The 24,177-nt window shown below is 41.1% G+C and overlaps 1 protein-coding gene across 3 annotated transcripts in view; it reads left to right on the top strand.

Annotated features, from left to right (window-relative positions):
- pgm3 (phosphoglucomutase 3) overlaps window positions 1-24,177 on the top strand; it is a 50,294-nt gene that overhangs the window by 21,179 nt on the left and 4,938 nt on the right. For 2 of the 3 annotated variants that reach the window (XM_048600587.1, XM_048600588.1), the window contains 9 exons: window positions 1,132-1,199; window positions 10,549-10,682; window positions 12,205-12,357; window positions 12,653-12,848; window positions 16,717-16,877; window positions 20,666-20,749; window positions 20,962-21,060; window positions 22,058-22,177; window positions 22,634-22,756. In XM_048600587.1, the coding sequence (XP_048456544.1) occupies window positions 1,132-1,199; window positions 10,549-10,682; window positions 12,205-12,357; window positions 12,653-12,848; window positions 16,717-16,877; window positions 20,666-20,749; window positions 20,962-21,060; window positions 22,058-22,177; window positions 22,634-22,756 (1,138 nt within the window). The remainder of the gene's footprint in view (window positions 1-1,131; window positions 1,200-10,548; window positions 10,683-12,204; window positions 12,358-12,652; window positions 12,849-16,716; window positions 16,878-20,665; window positions 20,750-20,961; window positions 21,061-22,057; window positions 22,178-22,633; window positions 22,757-24,177) is intronic. The other variant, XM_020534601.2, reaches the window with a different exon arrangement.

Genomic DNA, 24,177 nt, shown 5'->3' with positions numbered 1-24,177 from the left:
GATTCCAAGACTGTTTATAAATCATCAGCTCTTTAAAGGCATTGTTAGTTACTTTCCCCTGCCAATCTTTGATTCCAGTTTACCCTACACAGATGCTCTCAAACATAAAAAATCGACTTTCCTCCAAATAAATATTTCACTCTAGATTATTCTATTTTCTTTATCATTACTAAAGCTCATGATATTCTAAGCGCTGCACCTTAAATGTCCTCAACCTGACATTTGCTCCACATTACTCATCATCCAAAACCAGATCCAGCAATACCCCTTCCTCATTAGACTAGAAACATAATGGAGAAACTTATACTGAACACAGTTGAGAATTTTTCTTCGCTGTTTACAGTATCATCATCCATATATGGGTAAGGATAATCAAAACCATCCCCCATTATCAATTTATTTTTCCTGTACCCCTCTAAAATTTTCTCCTCGTATTCTTTTGCACCTGTTAACGGCATGTATGATACAGCCATTAATACAATGGCATTGAGCTGTTGGTCTTCCCTGCCCTGAGTGCACCCAGTCTCCTCAACAGAACTCTGGGTGAGTGTCTCCCCTCCACTCCTGTGTGCGTGCACAGATGCACACATGCACCAATTATGGTGGTGGCATCCCCCTGACAGATTCTCCAAGTGTTAACATCTAACCCCAGTCGTTGAGGCTGAGTGCGTGTGTTTGCCTGCAACTGAGTGACAGAGAACATGTATGCCCCACAATAACTGAGCCTTGAAGCAGCAAGCACCTGCCCTAAACCAAATAGTGTAATGTCACCTCTGATGATCTCTTAACCTGAAGATTATATGATGTGCCTTGCATGAAGTTACATGGTTAGAGCATGTATGTGCATGAGTTTTCTTTTGCCTTGACTCTGGGTGGCACAAGGATCTGACCCTTGTTTGGACTTGTGATGAATTTACCTTTGTCATACTTTAATCTGTGAACAATTAAAGTATGGCTCATTGTCTGACTAACCATGGTGCGTGTTGTCAGAAGCCTTAAATGACCAACTTATACACAGCATATCTTCCTGCTGGGTGTTATGCATTAAAATTTACCAGTACAGCACACAGCATTTTGTTTGTATGTGGATATTCAGGACCTGTAATTTTGTGTTCTGTCTTTTATTTTCAGGCCTAGTAGTCTAAATCTTGCCCAAGCTGTTATTGATGGAGTAAGTGCCTTAGATGGAACTTACCAAGGTATGTGCCAAAGTTAGTTTCACAACTTTATCTTTTGAAAGTAATCTTGTAACCTGTATTTACTTATTTCGAAACATGAATATTTTATACTTTACATTTAGCATCCTATTGAAGATATGTCAGCGCTGGATAGTAACTTGGGTATCAGCTACGTATAACATTGACACATTAAAAGGTGTAATTTATGCTGACAGCACAATTTTCCATTCACCAAGGTGGCAGGTATAATACCAAGTGTCATGATGAGTTAATTGGGCAGAAGTCAAAAGTAAAATTCATACTGCAACAGAAACGAGCAATTAAGTCCTCCCTCCTTAGATGACGTGGCAAGAAACCTACATACTCACATTTGCATCTTAGTAATTGCACAACCTCAGGAACATAGAAGATAGGAGCAGGAGGAGGCCATTTGGCCTTCACGCCTGCTCCACCATTCTTCACGATCATAGCTGATTGTCCAACTCAATAGCCTAATCCCGCTTTCTACTCATAACCTGTGATCCCATTTGCACCAAATGCTATATCTAGTCGCCTCTTGAATACAGTCAATGGTTTGGCATCAACTACTTCCTGTGGTAATGAATTCCACATGCTCACCACTCCTTTGGGTGAAGAAATGTCTCCTTATCTCTGTACTAAGTCATCCACCCAGAATCCTCATACTGTGACCTCTGGTTCTGGACACACCCACCATCGGGAACGTCCTCCCTGCATTTACCCTGTCTAGTCTTGTTAGAATTTTACAAGTCTCTGAGATCCCCCCTCATTTGTCTGAACTCTAGCAAAAAAAAAATCCTCACCAAGGTCCTGTATAATTGCAACAACACATCCCTGCTCCTGTACTCAAAACCTCTCGCAAAGAAGGCCAACATAACACATGCCTTCTTTACTGCCTGCTGCACTTGCTTGTTTACTTTCAGCAACTGGTGCACAAGGATGCCCAGGTCCCACTGCACACTCCCCTCTCCCAATTTACAGCCATTCAGGCAGTAATCTGCCTTCTTGTTTTTGCTTCCGAAGAGAATAACCTCACACTTATCCAAATTGTACTGCATCTGCCATTGATTTACCCACTCACCCAGCCTGTCGAGTTCATGCTGAAGGATCTCTGCATCCTCGTCACAGTTCATCCTCCCACCACAATTTTCCCTTCAATTAAATGCTTGCCCAGTCAAGATACTGGCTGCCTCAGAACTTGACTATATCAAACGTGTACCTGTTCACTTTGCTGTTCTGCCTCCAGTCTGGGATGAGTCCACAGATTTCACTGCCTCTACCAAAACCTTGTTGATGATCTCTGGCTTCTGACCTGACAGGGTCAGACAGCAGCTTTTGCGTGACACTTCAGCCTAAGAGTCTAACACCAGGTTTAGTATCAGAATGGTATTTTAGCCCACAAGGCAGGCATCTGTTGCAGCGAGGGCACTTTAGCATAGAAGGCAAGGTGTAACCATGTGGCTAGAAGGCAATGAAATGCTTGTTTGAAAGTTGGGTATGTTTTGCTGTGCGGCATGGTACTTTGTCATTGTCAGCTGGCATGTGCTTGCAATGTATATAGCAAGCACAGTGCATATGCATGCATGAAGACTACGGTGATACCTTTTGTGAAAGGGAAAATGTGAGAGTAAGCTGTATTCGACCAGAGGGTATCACCACAGTCTGGAGTGACTGGAGAGCTTGGGCTGTTTACAGTCTGGGGATGTTGGCCAAAGTCAGCAGGAATCAGGGTTCAACTCCGTTTTGGTCTGGTATTTGTTATTCAGTTTTGGGTTGTGGGCTTCGCTGGCTGGGCCGTAGTCAGTCCTGGAAGTTGCACAATATCTTGCTTGTCAGTCAGTTGCATTCATCTTGCAAATTCAGTCCAGGGAATGGTCATGGTCAGTTGGGGCTATCCTGTAAAGTTTGTCCAGGTGATGGGCCACTTCAGCACGAAAGCCAAGGAAGCACCTTGTGGCTTTGAGAGAACACTCTAGCACAGAATGCAAGCAGGCAGGTGGTTGTTGTATGTAACTGGTCAGTTTTATGATCTGTCTGTGGTGTTGTCAAGCTTGCAAGCAGCTCAGATTAGGGGATTATCAGGCTATATTGTAATCGAGCAAGAGTAGAAACCTTCAAGCTGCTATGATGTTGATGGCCAGGAGCTGTCCTCAACAACAGCAACAGCAACAATGCAGAATTAAAAGGAACTTGTGATGCTTGGGGCTTCCAAGGTGTGAGACTAACCTCAGAGCATACCTTGGAACATCAGGAGGAAAGATGTCAGGGATCAACAGTCCCTTTATTACTAAGGCTCTGTACTTTGAACAGACCTGAGAACGAAAATGAAGGCAGCATGGCAGAGATTAATACAGCAGTTCTTTTTCTAATTCTGATTCATAGAATCATACAATACAGAAGAGGCCCTTCGGCTCATTGTGTCTGTACTGCCAAAATACACAACCACGTATACTAGTCCCACTTTCCTGTAATAGACCTGTAGCCTTCACTGTTGTGACACTTCAGATGCTCCTCCAAGTACTTTTTAAAAGGTTGTGAGCCTTCTTGCAGTTGTACTACTGCACTGGAACCACTACAGAAGACAACAGACATTTGCAGCAATAACAGCTGCCACTGGCTTCCGTACTGCCTTCAGATAGAGAAGTAGCAGTTTATAAGCACCATGTCTTGCATGAAATAGGATGACAGGTCATCTGCAAATGGTTGAATGTCTGGGTTTACGGAGCCATTGTGTCACATCTATGCCAACTACTGATGAGGACCTGCATTCACAGGGACTGGGTTGTAACGTAAATAAAGGAAACATGATAAATGGAAATGTTACTTAAAAGGATGATGGTGGATATGCAATGGCAAACATTCAAAGAGTACATGGAGGAAGTGCAATAATTGTTTATTCTTGTCTGGCTTGAGTTTCCACAATACCGAAAATGTAGACAAACTCTTTGATCGTTCATTCTAGCCTACTAGGACCTCTGACTCATCTCGCTCTGCAGGTTGAGCATGTTACCCAGCCAAATACAGAGGTACATCTTATGCATGGGCTCAGGTGTTTCTTTGTGTTGGCTGTGGACTGTTTTCAGCGATGTGATCACCAGATTGTGTCCTTGAATCTATTCTGACTAATTTTGGTGGAGGGTGCAGGTCCATATTCTGAAGTTGAACAGTGAGTGGCATGATGGTTCGTTGGTTACCACTGCTACCTCAGTGCCAGGGACCCAGGTTTGATTCCAGCCTTGGGTGATTACATGTGGAGTTTGCAAGTGCTGTATCTGTGAGCATTTTCCCCATGGGTGCTCTGGTTTCCTCCCAGTGAAAAGATGTGCAGATTAGGTGGATTGGCTGTGCTTAATTGACCTGTAGTGTCCAGGGATGTGCAAACTTGGTGGGTTAGCCATGGTAAGTGTGGGGTTACAAGGATGTGGTGAGGGTTGGGTCTTCAGAGGGTTGTGCAGATTCGATGGGCTGAATAGCCTCTTTCCACACTGTAGGGATTTTATGGTGCTGGATGGAGGGCTTGGGCTGTGACCTCTTGTGCTAGATGGCAGTAGAACCTGTTGAAGAGGAAGAATTAGTTTGTGAAGTTACAGAATAGTTTGTGCAGACCAACATCATCCAAGAAGAGCAGAACACAATGTTCTGGCCTATTCATGCCTTTGTCATGTAATGGATGGTCCTGGTCTTTTCCATCCAGCTTGATGGCCTTTCTTCTGCCCAACCAGGCTTGGCTTTGTAATAGTTGTATGCTAGCTTTTTTAATAAAAAGCTTGTCAGAGGTTATGAGTGTTGCTGGCTAGGCCAGCATTTATTGTCCATCTCTAATAGTCTAGAGTCTCATGTAGACCAGACCTTTTGTAAGGATGAAGTATTTCCTTCCCAAAAGGAGTTTGGTTTTGACAATAAAAGGACGTGGTGGTCATTAGCTAAAGACCAATACATAGGTGTAGGCCCTTAGGCCCACCAATACTACACATGATACCTTTCTAAACTACAAACCTTTTGCCTCAATGCTGTCTGTATCCCTCTATTTCTTGCCTAATCACGTATCTGTCAAAATGGATCTAAAAATGTTGCCAATGCAACCCACCTTCTCCATCACCTCTGGCATTCTAGGCATGTACCACCCTCTTTTTAAAGGAGATGCAAGGCGGGTTTTTATTACTTACCCCCTTTCACCTTAAACGCATGACCCCTTGTAATTGACATTGCTGCCCTGTGGGGGAAAAACCTGACTATTCTTTCTATGCCTCTTCATTATTTTGAGAACTTCTATCAGGTTGCCCCTCATGCTTTGATATTCAAGTGAAAACAAATCCAAGTTCATCCAATCTCCTCTTATAGCTAATACCCCCTAAACCATGCAGCATCTTGATAAACCATTTCTGCACCCTCTTCAAAGCCTTCACATCCTTCTGGCAAAGTGGCAACCCAAACTGTATACAAAATTCCAAATGTGGCCTAACTGAAGTTCCATACAGTTGCAACATGAAATGCTGATTTTTATACTCTGTGCCCTGACTGATGAAGGCAAGCATGCCATACGCCTTCGTGACCACCTTATCCACTTGTGTTGCCACTATCAGGGAACTGTAGACCTGTACACATAGATCCCCCTGTATTTTTATGCTACTAAAGATTCTCCCATTTACTGTATACCTCCCTTCTGCATTAGACGTTCTAAAATGCATGACCTTACATTTGTCTGGATTAAACTGCCATTTCTCAGTCCAAAGTTTCCAGCTTATCTACATCCTGCTGTATCATCTGGCAGCCCTCCTCATACTGGTCTCCCGCAATCTTTGGGTCATCCACAAACTTGCTAAAGAGGCAACCTACCTTCTCCAAATCATATACATGTTACAAATAACAGGGGTCCCAGCACTGATCCCTGCTGAACACCACTGATCATAGATCTCAAAAACCAAAATATGCCCTTCCACCGCAACTGTGACTAAGCCAGTTCTGTATCCATTTTACCAGATCACTGAAGATCCCGTGTGATTTCACCTTTTGTATCAGCCTGCCATGAGGGACCTTGTCAAAGGGCCTTTTTAAAGTCTATATAAACAACATCTACTGACCTGCCCTCAATCATCTTTGCCACTTCCCAAAAAATGCAAGTGAGAGACGACCTTGTCCGCAAAAAGCTATGCTGCCTTTCCTAAAAAGTCCATTTTCTTCCAAATACGAGCAAATCCTATCCCTATGAATCTTCTACACTTTCCCTATCACTGATTTAAGGCTCACTGGCTGATAATTTCCCAGATTATCCCTGTTGCTATTCTTAAACAAAGGAACAACATTGGCTATTCTCCAGTCCTCTGGGACCTCTCCTGTGACTAAAGAGGATACAAAGATTTCATACAGGTCCCAGCAATTTTGTCACCTGCTTCCCTCAGCATTCTGCTAGAGATCCCATCAGTCCTGGGGACTTGTCTACCTTAATGGTTTTCAAAATACTGAATACCGTCTCCTTTATACATCTTTACATACCCTAGAATTTCAACATAAACTTTCTGGGATTCACCATCCACTATGTCCTTCTCCTTTGTGAATGCAGATAAAAAGTATTCATTAAGGACCTAACCCACTTCCTCTTGCTCTGTGCATAAATTCTGTCCTTTGTCCTTGAGTAGACCGAATCTTTTCCCAGCTTCCCTTTTGTTTATATATAATAGGATTTCCCTTAATCTGTTTGCCAAAGACATTTCATGGCCCCTTTTAGCCATCCTAATTTGTCTTGTTTGAGTTCTTTCCTGCTCTTTGTAATCTTCAGTTTCCTAAATCTTGTGCATGCCTCCTTTTTCTTTTTGACAAGCGCTCAACTTGTCATCTAAGGTTCCTAAATCTTACCATCCTTATCACTCATTTTCACAGGAAGGTACTGGTCCTGCACTCTAATCAACTGGCCTTTTAAAGATTCCCACGTACCAGATTTGGATTTACTGTCAAAAAAATGACCCCAATCTACATTCCCCAGTTCCTGCCTTATTTTTGCCTAGTTAACTTTCCCCAATTTCACCTGAGGACTATACTTGCCCTTATTCAGAAGTAACTTTAAAAAAAGCTTCAAATTATGGTCACTGTTCCTGTAATACTCCCACACAGAAACTTCAATCAACTGACTGGGTTCATTCCCAATTCCAGGTCTGGAATAGCCCCTTCCCGGATTGGAGTAGTTACATATTGTTTCAAAAACCATCCTGTACACACTTAATAAATTCCCCACCATCCAAGGTCCTGGCACTAGCAAGTCCCAATCAATATAGTGGAAGTTAAAATCTGGGCCCCTTGTTGAGGTTGGCATGTTGGAACAGATGCAATGGAGATGGGGGATGAGGGAGAATGGACAAGAGTCTTTGCAGGAAGCAGGGTTGAGGATGTATATTCAAAGTAAATGTGGGAATCGGTGGGTTTGTAGTGGATATTGGTGGCCAGCCTGTCCCCAGAAATGAAAACACAGATGTTGAGGAAGGGAAGGGAGGAGACAGAGATGGACCAGGTGAAGGTGAGGGCAGGATGGAAATTGGAAGCAAAATTGATTAACTTTTCCAATTCTGGACAAGAGAGGGAAGCCACGCTGATGATGTCATTAATGTACTGGAGAAAGAGTTGTGGATAGCTGCCGGAGTAAGAGAATACCAATCTTTTCCTAGCTACATCAGTTTTGAGGAAGGGTCACTGGGCCCGAAGCCTTAACTCTGCTTTCTCTCCACAGATGCTGCCTGACCTGCTGAGTTTTTTCAGCAGTTTCCAAAATGGCAGAATCCTTTAGGCCATTTCCCTCTCAATGCCTGCCCGTGCTTACTCGTCTTCCTGGTGGTAATCTGACTCTGTGTAGCCCTTACCGGTGGTGCGACCAGCTTGCTAAATGTGCTATCCACAACATCCTTAACCTCATGGATGTTCCATAGTGAGCCCATCCACAGCCATCGCCATGCGGCAAATCAGGAGCTGAAGTTGAACACACTTCCTGCATATGTAGTCAGTATGGACACTGGAAGTGTCCCAGATTTCCCACAGATTGCAGGAGGAGCATTCCATGGGGCCAAGTTCTTCTGCTGTTTCAAACCCTATGAACTCCAGACAACAAGGAACTGATTACACAACTTTTATCGACTAGTCACAAAACTCAGGTCTCTCCCTCTTGCTGTCTTAACAGACTACAACTAAAAAAAGTAAGTACTTTATCTCTCTTGAGGCACTACTCACTCAGTCTGTAAGCCTGGTTCATGAGCAGCCAAGCCTTTGCATGTGATCCCCATCTGAGTCTTGGTGACTAAACTGGCATCTCCCAGAATGTTCCTAGGTTGCTTCTTACCAGCACCCTCTATTGTGGCTAACTGTTTATGCCTGACTTTCTGTTATTGAGCTTACATTTCATCATCTGCCATTGTGTGATTCAAACCCATGTCCCAAGAACATTACCTTGCTGATCTGGATGAACAGTTCAGTGCATTACCGCTGTCTCCTCTGGAGCTGCAATTGTCCTGCCATAAGACAAAGAGAAAGATTGTGTGATGGAAGTGGATGCAGGTCAAGTTTGAGATGAAATGTGGCAAGCAGTTTCCAGTAAATGAGTTGGAAATGTAATGGTCAGGGAAGGGTTAATAGTTTGAGAGGATTAGTTGGGTGTGGGCCTTCTAACACGCATCATGCATATGATGCTGAGGATTGCACTTAATGACTGTTCACGAGCTGCTTGTGCAGTGGAAAGGATACACACTCTGTGTGCAAGGTAGAAGAGGTAAGATGGTAGCACTTCCTCTACTCTCCCAAAGCTATCATTCATTTTCTTGCAGCACTACTTGTAGTCCCTTTTCTGCAAACCAATGGCAGTGACCCACAATGTGCTCAGCTCTCAGGACAGCAATTCTGATTGATGGACACGTCATATCGTCCCTGGGATGAGGGTGAACTTCACTTGGTCATCTGTCCAGGAGTATCTGCAAGGCAGCATCAATAAACCTAGAGCCTGCTTTGAATTCTTGGTATGCTTTCCTGAGCTTCTGGTGCTAGCTATCACAGGTTCCAGTGCTGTTTCTGGCTTCTAGCAAGTGAAACAATGTCCAGCTGGCTTTTAAATATGGTGTCAGAACCTTTGAACCCAGATTGTCTTGCGAGTGGTGAGAACTGTTCGTTTGAATCTTGATTTGTCTACTAACTCATGCAATATCTCTCTCACTCAGATAATAAGCTGAAAAGCATATGAATGCATGAGATAACTTGTCCCAGCCATTGGCTGATATAATGTGACCCAAGATGTTTGCTGTCACAATTCAAAATGAGAAATCTTGACTATCAGAATTTGATGAGGGTCTTTCAACTATTCAGCATAAAATATTCAATCGTGCTATTCTTTTTGAATGCTAATATTAACATGTCTTAAATTCCTTTCCAGCAGGCAGTTTGGATTTTAATTTCACACAATATAGACGTCACATGTTATGGTCTTGAATCTGGCAGGATATGACAAAGGTGAAATCAAATGGATTGTGACGATACTGATCTTTTTAAGAGAGGTGCTCTATGTTGTTTCTCTTGTAGAAGGGTGTTGTCATTGTGGTGCTGAACTATCTCCTTCAGACATGCAGTTAGTGAACAGTCTTGAGTTCTCCCTGAGTGGTTTTTCTTTAAGCAAAAGAATCATGAGTGGGCACGGTCAGCGCTGTCATAGACCCAGGAAGATTTTTACTTCTGCTTTCAGTTAGTTGAGAAGTTATCTGCTGGCTTGTGGAGCTGAATGCCTAAGTTCTCTGTTGCGAGAGTGAAGTCTTAGACAACGAGGCTTCCTCTTAAAAATCAATAGGGGAAGATTGTTTCTTCTGGACTGCAGCACGTGAGAATAATGACAGTGTAACTGTTTTACTGAATTGCCTTTTTGCCAAAGGTGGTGTTTATGGGATGTTGCCTTTATTGGAACAGTCGATGATTAGTGGTTAAATAATACATTATCTTGTTAAGTATTTCCATAGTGTAAAGTTATGCCAATTCCTCCTTTTGTTGTATTTTAACTGTGTTGTAAAAACAAAGTACATTTTGATAAAAGCTTGACGATGGACCAATCGAATCATGTCTGGAACACAACGCCTTACACTTGCCTTTTAAAAATAATACATAAAAGTTAGGGTCTAGGCTATCTTCATAATATACTTCTGTGGGGTAGTTCTGGTCTGGTCCAGTCCATAACAGGTCATATTATTAAGCTTTCTGAAGAAGGTTCTCGACCCAAAACGTCAGCTTTCCTGCTCCTCTGATGCTGCTTGGCCTGCTGTGTTCATCCAGCTGTACACCGTGTTATCTCATATTATTAAGCTATTAATAATAGGTTATATGATTCTCTTGATTGTAGATTATGGCCTTGTAAGCACCCCACAGCTGCATTATATGGTTTGCTGTTGGAATACCATGGAGCATTATGGGACTGCCACAGTGGAAGGATATTACCAGAAACTTTCTCAGGCCTTTCTTGCAATGACTAAGCAGGTACTTTTATTATCAATAAAGAAGGTTGACTGTTTAGAAAAGGTGTTGAAGTTAAAAGTGTTCCTGTTGGACATCTCCCATAAATGCTAAACTTTATTCAACAGGCTGGATAATCCTTAAGATAACAATTATGCCACGACCATAAAGATTTACTCACTACAAATTGATTGATTGTGGCTAATTATGAATTGGAACACAGGATTAAATTGGATAGCTCTTTTATTTCCAGCTGATGTGGGCATGAAGAGCAGAATGGTCGCATGATTTCTCTTTCCGTTGATTGGTATTAATGTTTCCACACTTTGCTGTTACTAGTCTGAGAAGTGAGAGTTACCAGATGAAAGTTGCTGAGGTGGCCCTTAATCTGCGTGAATCCTCAGAAGAATTCAGCTCCTTGATTTCAGCTGACGCTGCCATAATGTTGACATTGTACGGGACATTGGTGAGGCCTCTTCTGGAATACTGTGCCCAGTTCTGATCACCCAGTTGTAGGAGGGATATTATTAAGCTGAAGAGGGTTTAGAAGAGATTTATAAGCATGTTGCATGATATGGAAGGTTTGAGTTATAAAGAAAGGCTGGATAGTCTGGGACTTCTTTCACTGGAGCGTAGGAGGTTGAGAGGCGACTTTATAGGAGTTTATAAAATAATGAAGGATATAGAAAGCGTTAATGGTAGTTGTTTTTCCCCTAGAATGGGGGGATTTCAGGACTGGGGACATAATTTTAAGGTGAGATGAGAGATTTAAAAAAGACATGAGGGACAACTTTTTTTACACAGAAGGTGGTTCGCATGTAGAATGAACTTCCTGAGGAAGTGGTGGAAGTGGGTGCAGTTACAACGTTTAAAAGGCATTTGGATAAGTACATGAGCGGGAAAGATTTGGAGGAATATGGGCCAAGAGCAGGCAGGTGGGATTAGTTTAGTTTAGGATTGTGTTCGGCATGGACTAGTTGGACCGAAGGGTCTGTTTCAGACTAGCACACCTTCAAATCTGTTGCACTTCCTGTCTTTTTCAACTTTTCCAGTTGGCTACCCATCTACTATTCAGAATTTTCTCGGCTTGAAGGGTGGCCACAGCCTGGAATACACAATCCAGGAAACTCTTAATTTTCTTCTTATTCCTCAGAAATCCGGAGTTTAAGCCAGATGACCTGTAAGTTGCATTTAATGACTGTCCATCTATATTTTATAAAGAATTATTTTTTCTTTTAATATCCAGTTAGAATTTTGTTTAAGAAATTCATTTTTTTGCCAAGCTGTTTAAGCTATTGATGATTAATTCCTCTGGACCTAGTGTATACTAATACTCTTCTGAGTATTTCACTTATTGCAATACATAACCCAAATAAATTTTTAAAATTTTCTCTCTTCCAGTTTAAACAAAAGCCTTAGTTTAAAGAGTAAAAGCAAGGTACTGATCACCCACTCATTTATCTGCTTTCAAATGATGTCATGTTTTGAATATCTTTCTTTGTGGTTGACATTTTCTAATGTAATTGGTCCATTCTGATCCACCTAGCTCTTCATCCCTCCACCAGACTCATTCATTTTTCACTGTAAGGCTTGCAATACTTGCCAGTCTTGCTCTGTACTTACTCCATCATCCAATAAACTGAAACTGCCAAGGACATACACCGGCTTTTTTGAGAATGGCCACATTATCTATAATAAGGTATGAACGTTGATCATTGGTCATGGTTTTCAAGTGTTGGCAAAAGTCAGAGTATGTTTTGTTCTCAGTATTCAGATGTGAATTGCCGATGTTGTGATTTGATTTCGCACACTGTCCAAGCTGCAAAATCAATATTGCTTACATTTAAACATTTGAAACATTTTTTAGCTGATAATGTTATTAATTTGAGATGATTGATGATTAAGGGTATATGTATCTTTTTGATTAAATGAGTGTGAGACATCTACATGAGACATATTCTATTGGTGTGATTCAATATTCTCTCAATCCACAGACTCCTTACCATCCAGAAGAATTACGACAATTGAATGTGGACGGAGCAAATGGTATTGGTGCACTAAAGCTCCAGGAATTGGAGCCATACCTTGAGAAAAAGCTGCAGCTGAAGGTCCATAATAATGGTGTGAATGGCAAACTGAACTACCTCTGCGGAGCAGATTTTGTAAAGGTTCAACAGAAGTTACCTCATGGCAAGTGATGGAATTGAAGAGTTTGTGAAATGAAATGATCGAATACAAATTTACAGTGGAGGCCATTTGAATCATTATGCTTTTATGTCTTGTCTACACAAGGCCCTATGTTTCTTTGGTTCAAACATCTATTGACATTTCTCTTGAAAATGTGCAACTCCCTTTGCCTCAGCTATTCCAAATGACAATGTATTCTTTAAAGAGCTTCTGCTAGGTGAAACAAATTCAAATTCTTCTCTAAATTTGTGATTTAACGTGACCAAAATCAATAGCACCCAAACCAGCTGAAGTAAAATACCCCATTCACTCTACTAAAACCCTTCATAATTTTAGAAAGTCTAAATAATTATCCCCTCAGCCTTTTCTGCGCCAATATCTTCAGGCTTTCCTCATAACTTTGGTTTTCCACCCCCAGTATCTTCCTGATGAAAATACACTTGTGCTTCTTTATTGAGTTACCTAAGAAATTTCCTGCATCACTAACTATCTGTGAGCCATATAAAATAATGTATAGAATCATAGAATTTTACAGTACAGCAGGAGGCCATTCGACCCATCATGTCTGTACCAGCTCCCAAAAGAACTACCAGCTTTCCAGCCTTATCTCCACAGCCCTCTACCTTTAGCACGTTAAAAATTTGACCAGCTCTCTTTTGAAACCTATGGAATCTGCCTCCACCACTGTCCCACGTAGCATATTCTGAAACCTAACAACTTTCTAAAAAAAAGAAATTTCTCCTTATTTACTGACAATCTTAAAATTGTGACCCTAGTTACTCTCATACCAACGACTGGAAACAGAATTGTAGAATCCCTACAGTGTGAAAGCAGGCCATTCGGCCCATTGAGTCAACACTGACTCTCAGAAGTACATTCCACCCAGACCCACATGCCCTACTCTATCCCTGTAACCCAGCATTTCCCATGGGCAGTCTACCTAATCTGCATATCTTTGGACTGTGGGAGGAAACTGGAGCACCCGGAGGAAACCCACGCAGACACAGGGAGAATGTGCAAACTCCACACAAACAGCTGCCCGAGGGTGGAATCAACCCTGGGACCTTGGTGCTGTGAGGCAGCAGTGCTAACCACTAAGCCGCCATGCCGTCCAATATCGTTCTTTACCGAGTCAAAATTGTTTACAATTTTGAACACCTCAATAAAGTCACCTCTTAATCTTCTCTGCTTCAGGGAGAATATGGCCAATCTCTCTAATCTTTCCTTATATCTAAAGCCCTTCATTCCTAGTATTATTCTTGTAAATCTGCTTTGAATTCTCTCCAGGGCTTTAACATCCTTCCTTAAATAAGATGCCCTAAACTGAACACGCTATTCCTGTGACGATATTTTAAGAAGTGTATTTTGACCTGTTTTCTTTTTATGAAGGGTTGAGCAGAGGCGCCAAGCAGTCTGTTCCAAAGCCAATAAACAGCTTGTGAAACCTTGGGATTTTTTAAAAATTGGAACAATAGAAGCAGTCTGAATGGGTGGGGTCAAGCTCCCACAAAACTACGATTTTTTTAGTTTTAGCCTTCAGTACCAGTTGCTGGGATCTTGAAGCTGGATGAGGAACCTCTTATTCTTCTCTCTGTTACACTTAAAGCTGGGATTCTCTTCCTGCTGCTAGAACTGCACGTGAGACTATCTATTGTACTCAATTTACCTTTGCCAAGAATGTTTTATGGGATTTTACTATATTGGAACAGTTATTTAGTAGTAGTTAATATATATAGTATTTTGTTAAGAGTTTTGGTAGAGTTACAGTCAAGCCAATTCTCTTATTTTTATTTTCTGTATTTTAATTCTGGTGTAAGGATAAAGTGTGTTTTGTTTCAAGCCTGGTAATTTGACCAATCAAATTCCATCCGGAATACAATGCCTTACAATTACCTTTAAAATAAGAAAAAGCTAGGGTCTAGACGACCTTCTTAATATATTTTGAAGGGGTTTGGTCTGGTCCATAACAAACTGGGGTCTATTGTCAGGATCAAAATCTCTAATTCTAGGTTGGGTTTAGGATTAAGGCAGTGAGTGTTGGTGTTCTGTTTTCGGGTTTTGAATTTGGTTGGCTTAAATAGGGTGTGCCTTTTGTAGTATGGCTCTTCAGTCACTAAAAGTTTCCTGGGGGTGGAAGAAGTCACTTTAGGAGTTTTACAGATGGTGAGCAAGGCACAGCTTTTGGAATTGGCAGCCAAGCTGGGGAATGTCTTTGTCCATACAAAAAGGAGGGATAATTACAGCAGTAACTGGGTATTTATGATTGCCGGAAATGCCATCGGAATCAATGGAAATGGCTAAAATTCAATTGCAAATGAAGCAGCGTGAACACAAAAAGGAAATGAAACAATTTGAATTATGATTGAAAGCAGAGGAAAGTGAAAAGGAAAGGGAGAAAGAGTTTTTGAATTTCAGAGGTTGGAACTGAAAACTCAAAAGTTGGCTTAAAATAGTGGAGGTAGATGTGAAAGGTAGCAGTGATGATGAATACAGTAATGGAGAGCAATCCCATCGTAGCTAAGGACTTGATGGGGATCTATTTAGACATGTCCAAGCATTGCCTAAGTTCAACGAGAAGGATGTAGAAGGCTTTTCATTTCTTCTGAGAAAGTGGCTAAACAAATGAACTGGTCGGTGACCGTGTGGATATTGTTAATTCAAACAAATTTGGTGCGTAGAGCTTGTGAGGTATTTGCATCACTATCTGAGGAGGTGAGCAAAGCTATTTTAACTGCATATGAGCTGGTACCAGAAGCCTACAGACAACGTTTCAGAAATCTAAGGGAATCTGGTCAAGTATACACCAAGTTTGAAAGGATCAAACAAAGTATCCTTGATAGGTGGATACGGGGACTGAAAATAGATCAAATATAAGACACTCTTAGAGAGAAGATTATTTTGGAGGAATTCAAAAATTAATAGATCATAGAATCCCTGCAGTGTGGAAACAGGCCCTTCAGCCCAACAAGTCCACACTGACCCACACAGCACCCCACCCAGACCCATCCCTCCCCAATAAACCCACCTAATTTACACATCCCTGAACACTATAGGCAATTTAGCATGACCAATTCACCTAGCCTGCACATCTTTGGACTGTGGGAGGAAACCGGAGCACCCGGAGGAAACCCACACCAACATGGGGAGAGTGTGCAAACTCCACACAGACAGTCGCCCAAGGGTTGAGTCGAACCCGGGTCCCTGGCATTGTGAGGCAGCAGTGCTATCCACTGAGCCACCGTGCCGCTCACGTCACTTCCTGAAGTAGTGAGAACTCCTGTGGAAGAGCAGGAAGTTAAAACTGCAAGATTGACAGTGGAAATGGGTGATAATTATGAATTGGTTTAGAAATCAAAGTTTGGGTTCCGACATCAATTTCAGTCCGTGAGGGATAGAAATTGGGGAAAAGAGAAATCAGGTGATAAAATGAGATGAAAAGTAGTTACTTTGGAGAGTATGAAAGCTGTACCTGCCAGTACAATTCCAATTGCTTTGTCAATGTTGCAGTCTTCATATTGCTCACGATCCTTCTGCTTTATGTGAATGCAGACTGGGCATTTCCTCATGACTAAATAGTGATTTTCAATGGACCAATTAGTGCTGCTACTTGTAGAGGATATAAATCTCTTGGAGACTGACCCAAACAGCTTATTAAAAGGTTTATACCAATACAGCAAGGAAAAGCATCATGGACGTAAGGGCACAGAGCACTGCAGTTTCTTTGGGAAACCATAGTACTGCAGGCCAGATTATGGAGATAAAACTTGTATAAGCTTTATAGGTTGCATTGCAAGTGAACAGGATAGTTTCCAGCTATTGTCTGCTCTAATTATGAGAAAGTTGTTAACAACCATATTTTCAATTGTTACAGGCTTATTACACATTAAGACAAATGAACGCAGCTGCTCATTTGATGGTGATGCAGACAGAATTGTATACTATTATATTGATGAATCTGGATGCTTCCATCTTCTTGATGGAGATAAGATTGCAACTTTAATTACTATATTTCTGCAGGAGCTTCTTGTCAAGGTAAATCCTTACTTCAAGTCATCTCATGATGTTGATGTTCATGAAACAAATCTTAGTGGCTGACTCAGCAACTGTGGAGAGAACGGACATGTTAAGATTTTAGCTGAAAACCCTTCATAATAGTGTGATGCAGATCTACACATTATTTACTCTTTCCATACATGCTGACTGACCTGTCTGTTTAAAGCATTTTCTGTTTTTGCTTCAGGTTTTGCTACAACTGCAGGGTTTTTCTTTGTACTTTGTTACTTTTCAAAATTTGCACTTAAAATATAAAGAACTAAAATGTATCAATGTATATTTGAACAGTTGTACCTGTAGATCATCAGTTTTGAAATGAAGGATCACATTTGTAGTTATTATTCATTAACCTGTTTAAATGTGTTATGACACACTTCTGGAGCCGGTGGAATTTGTACCTAGGACTTCTGGTTCTGAGGTAGGGAAGTGTCACTGTGTCATGGGCACCCGTAGAATTACGTTTATATGTTTTGTTGTTTATCATTATTAGATTTATTAAGCTATCTGTTTCATCCTCCTTTGGTTATAGGCTGCCCACTAATCATAGCTCAAGTCTCCCAGTCTCCCCATGTGTGGAATCATAGAATGTTTACAGTGTAGAAGTCTGCGCTGCTTGTCTGCAAAACAACTCATCCATTCACTGTAGCCGTGCAAGTTTTCTCCATTCAGTTCCAATTTGAAAGCCACAATGGAGTCCGCTTTCATGTTATTGTCAGAGCATTCCAGATTCTTACAATTTGCTATATAAAAAAATTTCCTTCTTGTTGCTGAGATAACAAGGTGCAGAGCTGGATGAACACAGCAGGCCAAGCAGCATCAGAGGAGCAAGAAGGCTGACGTTTCGGGCCCAGACCCTCTTGTTGATGATAGGTCTTTTGAACATCACCTTTCAATTGGTTTCCTACTGCGATTACAGAATGATAAAGTCCCTACAATGTGGAAATAGGCCATTTGGTCAATTTGAGTCCATACCGACCCTCCAAAGAGCATCCCACCCAGACTCACCCTATCTCTGTAACCCTGCATTTCACATGGCTAATCCACCTAGCCTGCACATCCCTGGTCACTGTAGGCAATTTAGCATAGCCAATCCACCTAACCTGCACAGTTTTTCTCCATTTATTCTGTTTGCCTCCTTATGATTCTGAGCAACTCTGTCAAATCTTTTCTCAATCTTCTCTCACAGAGTCCTACAGCATGGTGACAGGCCCTTCGACCCAAACAGGTCCATGCTGACCACATTAACCCCATTTCCCTGCACGTGGCCCATATCCTTCTAAACCTTTCCTATCCATGTATTCGTCCAAATGCCTTTTAAATGTTGTTAATGTACCCGCCTTAACCATTTCCGCTGGCAGCTCATTCCATTTGCGTACCATCCTCTGTCTAAAAAAGTTGCCCCTCAGATTCCCATGTATTCTTTCCCCTCTTACCTAAAATTGATGCCCTCGAGTCCTCAATTCCCCAACCCTGGGAAAAAGATCGAGTGCATTTACCCTATCCATGCATCTCATGATCTTATATACTTCTGTAAGATCCCCCCTCAGTCTCCCATGCTGTAAAGAAGAAAGTCCTAGCTTGTCCAACCTCTCCCTATAACTCAGTCCCTTGCGTCCTGGCAACATACTTGTAAATTTCTTCTGCACTGTTCCCAGTTTAATAATGTCCTTTCTATTGCAAGGTGACCAAAACTGAATACTGCAATTGTGGCCTCAACAACATCCTGTACAAGTGCAACATAACTTGCACCTTCTGTACTCAGTGCCCTGACTGATGAAGGCCAGTGTCGCAAACTTCTTCACTGCCCTGTTTAACTGTGACTCCATTTTCAGAGAATTGTGCACCTGCACTCCAAGGACCCTCTGTTCCACTATGCTCCTTAAGGTCTTACCATTCATCATGGATCTCCTACCTTGATTTGACTTTCCAAAATGCAACACCTCGCATTATCTATATTAAACTTCATTTGCCAATTCTCGGCTCACTTCCCCCGCTGACCAATTTCTGATAAGCTTACTCACTGTCCATGATACCACCTATTTTAGTGTCATCCACAAACTAACTAATTGTGCCTTGTACGTTCTCATCCAAATCATTGATATAGATAACAAACAGCAATGGGCCCAGCACTGACCCCTAAGACATGCCACTAGTCACAGGGCTCCAGTCCGACAAGCATCATTCCACTAATAGTGCACTATCTGGGGTGGCATGGTGGTTCAGTGGTTAGCACTGCTGCCTCACAGCACCAGGTTCAATTCCACCCTCAGGCGACTGTCTGTGTGGAGTTTGCAGATTCTCCCTGTGTCTGCGTGGGTTTTCTCCGGGTGCTCCAGTTTCCTCCCGTAGTCCAAAGATGCACAGGCTAGGCAGATTGGCCATGCTAAATTGTCCATAGTGTTATGGGTGTGTGGGTGGGATGCTTCAAGGGTCGGTGTGGACTTGTTGGGCCGAAGGGCCTGTTTCCACACTGTAGGGATTCTATGTTATTATTACTCCCTGCTTCCTACCATCAAGCTGATTGTGTATCCAATTTGCCAGCTCTCTCTGGATTCCATGTGATCTGACCTTCCAGAACAGCCTACCATGTGGAACCTTATCGAAGGCCTTACTGAAATCCATGTAGACTACGTCTACCCGCTGCTCTCATCAACCTTCCTGATCACTTCATCAAAGAACTCTAACAAATTTGTGAGACATGATCTCCCACACACGAAGCCACGCTGACTATTCTTAATCAAACCCTGTCTTTCTAAATGCACGTATATTTTATCCCTCAGAATCTTCTTAAGTAACTTACCTACCACAGATGTTAAGCTTACTGGTCTGTAATTCCCAGGTTTCTCTTTGCAGCCCTTCTTGAATAAGGGCACAACATTCACTACCTTTCAGTCTTCTGGGACCCCACCCATGGCTAACGATGATGCAAATATATCTCAAAGAAGAGTAACCCCAGGTTCTCCAATGTATTTACTCAACAAAACCTCTTTGTGCTCTAAAGTGTGGAACCTGGAATTGAACACAATGTTGTGGTTGAGGCTGAACCAAATTTTTATAATGATTAATTTCAACATTCTTTTCTATTCTCTACCTCTATGTATAACACTCTGTTCCTACTTAACTATTTTTACAATCAGTAATGCAACCTGCAATGATTTGTGCACCTTCAGTTTTCTCTGTTCCTGAATTCCTTTTATATTGTTGGGAATTATGTTTCGTTCAGTATGTTTATTGTTCATTGCGTTCAGTTGAGCTACTTGCCCAGTTAGGTTTGTTTTATTCCATTATGGGGTCTTGACAGCATTGCTACAGAGATCCATAAACTCATGAACTCTCACTCAAACTATTACTTTATAGAAGTCTGGGAATAAGATGTACTAACACAATTTCATCATTGTTTCAAGAAGGCTGATGAGCCAATTATGGAAACTGTAAAGTTTTATCCATTCTATCCACTATGAGAAGGTTCTTATCTTAACTGCGTTCTATCTGTCAGCAAGTCTGGAGCAGCACAGAGTTCAATATAGCCTTTATTGATCTGTCAAAGGTGTCTGACCCCTTTATCACAAAGTGTTTGGCAAATCCTCCAGCAAAAGAGACCAGCAAAAGTTGTTATTATCTGCAACTCCTGCATTTTGGTATGATGGTAAATACAACCTTTGCAATGGATTGGAACCTGAGCCCTCTTTGGATTAGAGCTAATAGTTAAGTATTAGTAGTTAAGCTCCTTGGCTCTAGAGCTAATTGTCATTTTTCTTATTGCTCAGACAGACTTGGACTTGCAGATAGCAGTAATTCAGACTGCCTATGCAAATGGAAGCTCAACAAGATACATCACAGAGGTCATGAAGGTAATAAAATTCTGAAACTGAATTATTTGTAAATTTTAACAGTTTCAAAGTTGCCCATAACGTATATTAGTAATGCCTCACAATTAATGTGTAACTTAGCGATCTAACAATCATTTCAACCATGAACACCGCAAGTTACATATTGGCATGCAAATGAAATTACCCCATCTGTTACACTGTTTCTGACATATGTGCTTCTGATTTTTCCCTAGGTTCCTGTACACTGTGTAAATACAGGAGTGAAATATTTGCACCATAAAGCTCAAGAATTTGATGTTGGGGTTTATTTTGAAGCAAATGGCCATGGCACAGTGAGTAGCAATTTGAATGGAGAGCTATACTGGTCTGACTTGTTTTATTTAGGTGTTCATGAACATTTAAGAGTACCTGTTCTGTTGACTGAAGGCTTAATTTATTGAATGTAAAGTGTTGGTATGACATGTTCTGATAAACTTGTGCTGCTTTCCCTAAAATGATTATTGTATGTTGGTGGGAGTGAAAGGGTCATATACTTCCCTTCCAAAAAGAAATATTAAAGGCATTTAACAGAACTGTTCTAACACTTCTGTTCAGTAGCTGGTTAGATAAACATTAACTGCACCTAGGACCTGGATGCCTGACCATTCATTTGTCTGAGATAAGATTATGGCATAAGAAGGTGAAGTGAGAAAGGACACTTTATCAGTCCACAGTGGCGACATGAATATTAGTTTCCAAAGAGGGTCTTCAGACCTTTTGTCCTTCTTAATATAGTCAACTTGCTGTAACATAAAAAGTATTTACCATATTCTATTTAAAGTGCAAATAGAAATGGAATCTTTATTCCCAAAAAGCTTTGGGGTATCAGACTCCAGTGGAAGTTGAAAGAATGGTGAAAAAAATCTTAGATTAGGTGCCTTAGGCAAGATTTAGTGGGCCGTTCAAAAATAACAATGGAATGCTGCAGGAAGTTGCTTTTAAGCCATTTTTAGTTTAATTTCATTGTAATAATAGTTAAGGATGCTGTAATGATGTAAAAGTTGCAGTATTTCTTTGTTAGAAAAGTACCAAATTCAAAATCAATAGAAACCTGATAAACAGCCCAGTTTTTTTATTTCTTTGGTGACATAAATTAGTATTTTAAAATTTGGAGCTAAATTTACAGTCACTGTTTTTTACATTTTGGGGAGAAATTGAGAAGCACGAGCGGTGGGAAGGAGAACCCTCTGCTTGTCTGATGGGAATGTTGTGTTTAAAATTATATTAATAGCATTGAGAATACCATGTTAGCTGAATCTGAAAATGTCTACTTATTTTTCCCCTTTTAAGGTACTCTTCAGTAAAACTGCTGAAAATAAAATCAGACAGCTGGCTCAAGACAATAATCAACTAGTGGAGAGAATCAATGCAGCTAAGATGCTTGAAAATACAATTGACTTAATCAACCAGGTGAGTAAAATTTGTTAAGCATAGCATGACCTTTTATGTAGCTATTTGAAGTAGACATTTCCAATATGACTTGACAGGCTGTATACTGATAATTTGCTGAAGAGCTCAATTTGCTCAATGAGAAAGAGAAATCTGAACTGACTCTCATCAAACTGACTCTCTCATCTCCAGCATCTGTGTAAGTGACTGGCATTCACTTGATGCTATTTTACAATAGCATAGTGGGGAACTCAGAATGTGTTAGGTGTTGGTGAAACCAGCAGTACCTGGAGATTTTCATTTAATTATTAAACGGCTTAGTCCTATGAACAGTAAATATTGCTAACCATGTAATATAATTATAAAAAAGACATACCTGACTACTCGTAGCTTTATTTGCAATGGTCCACCAGGATTAAGTGGGCATATCCATCAGTCTACTGAGTGCATTTTTTGAGTTCTGATTCTGACTTCTAGACAGTGGGAGATGCCATATCAGACCTGCTAACAATAGAGGCCATCCTGTCTATTAAGGGCTTCACAATCCAGCAATGGGACTCAATTTACACAGACCTTCCTAACAGGCAACTAAAAGTGAAGGTGAGTCTGTTCTTTACATTATGTTAATATAACAGGTTGGAAGCTTTGAACATTTTAAGGGCAAGTGAAGGGAAAGAAGTTTAATTAGTGTCCATCATGGCCATTCTCATCTTTTGGTAATTGTGGGTTCACAAGCTGGAGTATTTAATTTAGACTGAACAAGGGCAATACTGAGGGAACTTTGCACTGCTGGAGGTCCTACCTCTGGGTTGAGAGATTAAATTCTGGCCCCCTCAGATGGTCATTTAAAACAAGGAGTTTGCCATGCACAAATTACCAGCAGCATTTTTTACTTCAGTAAAATAGGGAATTTGCTTGAAAAGTACTTAATTGACTGAAAAGTGCTTTTAGACAGCAGAAACTATATAAATGTAATGTTTTGTCTGGCTCTTTGATGGATTTATCTTTGGTGCCCTCCTGTTGTTCATCAATCATGCTGTCACTCAGTGACAACTTCAAACAAAGGTTTAGTTTCCACATCAGTGATGCTGACACCCTGCTCAACTTCATAACTTGACTGTTCCAATGTGTTTGATTTGTTTGACGTCCAATGCTAGATGAGCAGGAATCTCCTCAGGTATTGGGAAGAGTGATGCTATTGCTGTTGATCTTTGCCACAAGATCTGTTCTTAGCCATTGACTCCAATTTGAAGCCGTACCTGATATTCAGTCTTGGTGTCATATCTGATTCCATTATGATTTTTCCACTGTGTCTTTAACTGTATCCATACTATATCCATTTCTGTACCACTGCTCAACTCTGCCTTAGCTCATCTGCTGTTGAATCTGTCATCTCTGCCTTAGAAGCTTCTCATGGGAGGTCAGGAATCTGAAATGTTAACTCTGTTTCTCTTGCAGATGCTGTCTGACATGCTGAGTTTTCCAGCTCTTCGTTCTAATTTCAGATTTCCAGCATCTGCAATATTTTCCTTTTATATCCCTGCCGTAGTTAGCTGCATGCTTGAATATTCCATTTCATGCCTGGATGGCCTTTCATCTTCTGCCCTCCATAATCTTAAGGTTTTTCAAACTTCTACTGATTATGAGCAAACTCTCTCTAAATTCTGTCCATGCATCACCCTTGTGTTCACTATCCCATATTGCATCTTAGTTAAGTAATAACTTGATTTTAAAATTCTTTCCTTTTCTTTCAAATCCCTGTATGGCATTGCCCCTTCCTATCTTTGTAATCGCCTACAGCTCTCTGACAACTGCAGCAGCAATTCTGCACTATTGAGAACCCCATTTTAATATCTCTTCCATTGGTGGTTTTGACTTCAGCTGCCAAGACCCAATGTTGCAGAATTTCTTCCCTAAACCTCTCCACCTCATTTCTATTTCCTCCATTCAAGAGGTTTCTTAAAACCATCTTTTAAATCAATTTCCATAATATGGATGGATGGCTTGGTGTCACATTTTCT

Source organism: Rhincodon typus, chromosome 9, assembly GCF_021869965.1.
Source record: "Rhincodon typus isolate 14 chromosome 9, sRhiTyp1.1, whole genome shotgun sequence".
Taxonomy (NCBI): Eukaryota; Metazoa; Chordata; class Chondrichthyes; order Orectolobiformes; family Rhincodontidae; genus Rhincodon; species Rhincodon typus.
Note: the sequence above shows the minus strand (reverse complement) of the source record. Positions and strands in the feature narration are given on the sequence as shown.